The 5,961-nt window shown below is 37.9% G+C and overlaps 1 protein-coding gene across 1 annotated transcript; it reads right to left on the reverse strand.

The window, feature by feature from the left end:
* Positions 1-4,607: 4,607 nt before the first annotated feature.
* On the reverse strand, positions 4,608-5,582 carry LOC118856070 (olfactory receptor 5V1-like). The gene has a single exon (XM_036766127.1). The coding sequence runs from the start codon at positions 5,580-5,582 to the stop codon at positions 4,608-4,610; it is 975 nt and encodes a 324-aa protein (XP_036622022.1).
* Between the last annotated feature and the right edge of the window lie 379 nt (positions 5,583-5,961).

Below are 5,961 nucleotides of genomic sequence, written 5' to 3' on the forward strand. Positions count from 1 at the left end.
AGTCTATCTTTCTATGGCCCTGTATTACACATAATTTTTATTGCATCATGATCTGAAAAGGATGCATTTAATATTTCTGCCTTTCTGCATTGGATTGTGAGGTATTTGTGCCTTAATACATGGTCAGTTTTAGGGTAGGTACCATGTGCTGCTGAGAAAAAGGTATATTCCTGTCTATCCCCATTCAGTTTTCTCCAGAGGTCTATCATATCTGACTTTTCTAAAATTCTATTCACTTCTTTAACTTCTTTCTTGTTTATTTTATGGTTAGATTTATCTAGTTTTGAGAGGGGGAATCTGAGGTCCCCACTAGTACAGTTTTGTTGTCTATTTCTTCCTGTAACTCAATTATTCCTCTAAGAATTTGGATGCCATACTATTTGGTAAGTATATGTTTAGTATTGATATTACTTCATTGTCTATGGTACCTTTTGGCAAAGCATAGTTTCCTTCCTTATCTCTTTTAATTAGATCTATTTCTGGTTTTGTACTGCCTGAGATCAGGATAGCTACCCCCACTTTTTTTACTTCACATGAAGCATAATATATTCTACTCAGTCTTTCACCTTTACTCTGTGTGTATCTGTCACTTCAGATGTGTTTCTTGTAAATCACACATTGTGGGATTCTCTAATCCATAATGATTTAGAGCATTTTTCATGTAATTACATATAGTTTTGATTTCTTCTTTGAAAAACTGCCAGTTCATATTCTTTGGCCATTTACCAACTTATAAATTTCACAGAGTTCTCCACATATTTGAGATATGAGGGCTTTATGCCCTTAATATGCCCCAGATGAAACTATTCTTGCCATTGAGGGTATTTGCACAAAATAGTATATAGCATCTAAATTCATAAAGGTGAATAGATAGAAAACAAACGACAAAAAAGTAATGTAACAATTTCAGGAGAGCTATATGTTTCTCTGTATATGAAACTGTGTATAAAATGTTTTCCCAATTTTCTGTCCTCCTTCTAATCTTGGTTACCTTTGTAATTTAAAGTAATCAAAACTATCCATTTTACATCTCATAAAGTTCTTTCTTGTTTGTTCATAGCTTCTTCTCCTACCCATAAATCAGATAGGTAACATATTCCATGGGCAGCTAGGTGGCACAGTAGATAAAGCACTGGCCTTGTAATCAGGAAGACTCATATTTATGAGTTCAAATCCATTTTTAAATATTCACTAACTCTGTGACCCTGAGCAAGTCACTCAACCCTGTTTGCTTCAGTTTCCACATCTATAAAAATGAGCTGGAGAAGGAAATGGAAAAACCACTACAGTATCTTTGCCAAGAAAACCCCAAAATGTGGTCATGAAGAGTCAGACACAACCGAAATGACTGAAAGACAAGAAATATGTTCCATGTTCTTCTAATTTATTTATTATATCTCTCTTTATGTCTATGCCATGTATCCATATTGACCTTATTTTAGTATATGTTGTAAGATGTTGGTCTATACCTAGTTTCTGCCAGATTGCTTTCCAGTTTTCCTAATAAATTTCACCAAATAGTAAATTCTTATCCCAAAAGGTTAAATCTTTACATGTGACAAACATAAAGTTACTATAATCAGCATTAGTCTTTCGAATCCTATGTTTATATTAGTTTTACATTTTCCTTTTAATTTTTATTTCTGTTGCATTTCTCTTGCTCTCTCAGACATATAACCCTCCTGCAATTGTTAGTTTACTTTTTTGTTATTTGTTTTCTATCTGTTTACCTTTACAAATTTAGATGCTACATACCATTTTGTGCAAATATAATCAATGGCAAGAACAGTTTCATCTGGGGCATATTAAATTTTGTTCCAGTCTCCCATATTCGATCTGTGAGTAGCTTTATTTTTCAGATGTTATTTATATGGACAAATTACTGACCCTTATTTTCTTATCCATTCTCCCATTCTCTTTTTGTTGGATTTTAAAATCCGGGTGCATCTATGGTTATAACTGCTGCATTGACATCTCCTTCCATTTGTTTCTTTTGTCTTGATTTTCATATACTTCTTTCAAGTTCATATTTTGTCCTTGGGATTAATTTTGCTTATAGCAATCTGATACTTGTCTATTTCCACAAGCTTTCCCTGTCTTTCCTGATTGTCACCTCCTGAAGATTCCTTGAATTAACATAAATTGTTGATTTATCTTTCTTTGTCTCCAGATCCCCAGATTTTTGGCCTTGCCTGATCCTCAACCAGATGAATGTGTTGTTTGAAATCTTGCCTTCCCATTCTAGCACCACAGCCAATATTTTAGCTTAAATAAAATTCCTGGTGGTGCTTTGTTCCAAGAAGTTTTCATTTATTATGTCCTCTTCAGTATTTCTATGCTTTTCTGAATTGTATTGTGTCATAGATGGGATACATAAATACAGAGAGAGAGACAGAGAGACAGAGACACACAGAGAGAGAGAGACACACACACAAAGAGACAGAGAGACAGAGAGAGAATACAAGGGCAAGGCTTAAGTGTTATAATAGATATAGAACACTTTGCAAACCTAAGGCGCTCGATCTCTCTCTTTCTGGATGTGTATGTGTGTCTGTGTGTGTGTGTACGTAGTAGTAAATGTCATAATTATTACTGTTATTAGTCTATGGTTACCAGTGCTAAATCTGGTGATGATTTCGTTCCCTCCCGATTCTATTTCAATTCCCCTGAGCTCAAGCAATGTTTAAAGGAGCTAGCCAGTAAATATTAAAAACTGGATTCTCCAGGAAAAGAAAATGTATGCACATAGACTTTAAAGTTTAATCTTCCTTGTTTTAAGTGTTAACAGCAATGGAAGTATATAAAGCAGCTTGACATTACTTGTGATTCAAACAATGTTAATTGTCACCAAATTGACTTTACTGTGGTATAAATTTCACAAATAAGTACAGTTTTTCCTTATGGTTTTATGTTGAATTCATTATTGTTATGCAATCATTTCAGTTATGATTGACCCTTCATGACCTCCTTTGGAGTTGTCTTGGCAAAGATACTAGAGCCATTTGTCATTTCTTTCCCAACTCATGTGACAGATGAAGAAACTGAGGCAAACAGGGTTCAGTGACTTGCCCAGGGTCACACATCTAGTGAGTGTCTGAGGTCAGATTTGAACTCAGGGAGATGAATCTTCCTGACTCCAGGCTGGTACTTTATCCACTGGGCCATCTAGATGCCCATGAATTCATTAAGAAACATCAAGTCTTCAGCAAAAGCTGTTTGATAAGAGTGGATAAGGATGGTTCTTCTCATTCAGAAAATTTCATTCTCAGCCCTTATAAGGTTAAAAAGTCATAATAAAACCTTTTTTTTCCTCTCTTCTTATTTTGACATGATGGGTATAGTCACCTAGCCATCCAGTTATCTACTCTAGGCCGTCTTATCATCTTCTTGCCTCATGCATAACTACTCATTTCTCTCCCCAATCCCTTTCCGCTCCTCTTTCCCTGGCTACCACTTGCCTATAAATGTTGTCTTCCCTGGTAAGAATGTAAGCTCCTTGAGGGCAGGAGCTGTGTCTCCTTTTATATTTGTCACCAGGACTAAGCAAAATATGTGACACATAGTAAGTGCTTGCTAAATGCTTTCTCATCCCTCCCTCCCTCCCTTCCCACCCTTTTGACTTTATTCAACTTATCCAATCTTGTTCACCTGGGTCCTGTTCCTCGCTTCTTCTGTTTTAATCTAATTTTAACTTGCTACCTGTCTTGACCCATGTTTGTTGCCATAAAGTAGTTTATGGCTGATGGAGAGTCCTTAGTTCTATAGATGATATAGTGCCTGCCAAGTGGTAGGAAAGCAATTCTGTGGCATATTTTAAAAGATATATATATATATATATATATATATGGAATTGGAGATATGAGTCTCAAGGTGAGCAGAGAGGATTAGTGCCAGATAAATAGATTTGAGCATCATCAGCAGAGAGATGATAATTGAATCCATGGAAGCTGACAAAATCACCAAGTGAAATAGTATGAAGTGAAAAGGGAAGAGAATCCAGGACAGAACCTTGTGGGGCACCCAAGGTTAGTGGGCATGACCTAAATAATGATCCAACAAAGGAGACTGATCACCTAGGTAGGAGCAGTACTAGGAGAGGATAGTGTCAGGAAAACCTAGAAAGAAGAAAGTATTGAAGAGAAGAGGGTGATCAACAGTGGCAAAGACTACGGATGAGGACTGAGAAAGGGCCATTACATGCAGCAATTAGGGAAAAATGAAGGGAGAAGTTTCAGTTGAATGATGAGGTCTGAAGGCAGATTCTAGAGAATTTAGAGAGATTGAAAGAAAAGGAAATGGAGGCACTGGTTTTAGATGGCCTTCTTAAGCCAGTTAGCCACAAAGGAGAGATATGAGCTGATAGCCATGGGGTCAAAGAGGGTTTTTTGCAGATGGTGAGGAATGGGGCATGTCTGTTGGCAGTAAAGGAGCTACCAGTACATAGGTAAAGATTGAAGATAAAAATGGAGAATGGAAAGAATGAAAAAGACAGTGTGGTGGTAGAGAATAAAGTTTTTAAATGAGTAAATTACATAGGTTTGCAAAGAAAAATAATTATGTTAAAAAATTAATAAATATTTTTCTAAACTAAGTTTGTGGAACCCAGATTAAGAACTTATTTGAACACTGGAATCACTGGGTAAAATATACCCTTCACATAGTTTCCTCAAGGCACCTTTGACTTCCTTGTTTCTGAGGCTGTAGATGATAGGATTTAACATGGGGGTGACAATACAGAAGAGGACAGAGACCAGGATGTCCACATCTAGGGAGTAGCCAGAGCTGGGCTGATCATAGTTGATGTTGGAAGTTCCATAGTAAATAACCACCACAGTGAGGTGAGAAGCACATGTGGAGAAAGCTTTTTGCCGCCCTTGAGCAGACTGGATTTTCAAGATGGCAGAGATAATGAGCATATAGGACACAGCAGTGAAGAGGCAGGGGCTCAGACCAATAGTGGCACTGGATACATAGAGTGCCGCCTCATTGGCTGAAGTGTCTGAGCAGGAGAGCTTCAGGAGTAAGGGGATATCACAGAGAAAATGGTTGATCTGGTTAGGACCACACAAAATGAGATTTGCTGTGAGCCCTGTGTGTGTCAAAGAATTCACTAACCCACACAACCAGGACCCAGCTGCTAAGTAGGCACAGACCCTCTTGCTCATGAGAACTGGGTAACGTAATGGATGGCAAATGGCTATAAATCTGTCATAAGCCATAGCAGCCAACAAGACACACTCAGAGCCTGCAAAAGTAACAAGGAAGAAGAGCTGTGACAAGCAGCCTTCATAGGTAATGGTCTTCTTCTCTTGAAAAAAGTTCACCAGCATGATGGGGACAGTGGTGGAGGTGTAGCAGATGTCCAGGAAGGACAGGTTGCTGAGGAAATAATACATAGGGGTATGAAGAACAGAGTTGATTCTGATTGCTATTAGTATGAGAAGGTTCCCCAGGACAGTCACCAGATAAACAACCAAAAATACCAGGAAGAACAGTCCCTGCAGTTTTGGGTGGTTAGAAAACCCCAGGAAGATGAATTCAGTGACACCTGTTTGGTTTCCCCTTTCTTTAATGTCCTTCATAGCTGAAATGAAAATAGAAGATGTCACTGTTTGGGGGAGGAGAGAATTAACACCTTTCTCTATGTCACCTCACTTGATCACACTATTAGCTACAGAAACCAATTGGGAGTACTTAACCCAGGAGAGAGAGCATCCAGGAAGGACAAACACATACTCATAGGAATGGCTGGTCTCCTTAGGACCAAAATGACATCACTATGTTAGAGTCAAGTTATAATGTGTCTAAATGTTGCTGATGAGACTGGCGTAACTCAGAATGCTCTATCACAGGTCAAGAGCCAATAGTCCATGTGAAGATTTGGGGTGGATTTTCTAAATTTGTGCATGTCATGCTTCAATTCTCCTTTACTTAAAGAGCACAGCACCTCCTTTGATGTCA

This window comes from Trichosurus vulpecula, chromosome 7 (assembly GCF_011100635.1).
Source record: "Trichosurus vulpecula isolate mTriVul1 chromosome 7, mTriVul1.pri, whole genome shotgun sequence".
Taxonomy (NCBI): domain Eukaryota; kingdom Metazoa; phylum Chordata; class Mammalia; order Diprotodontia; family Phalangeridae; genus Trichosurus; species Trichosurus vulpecula.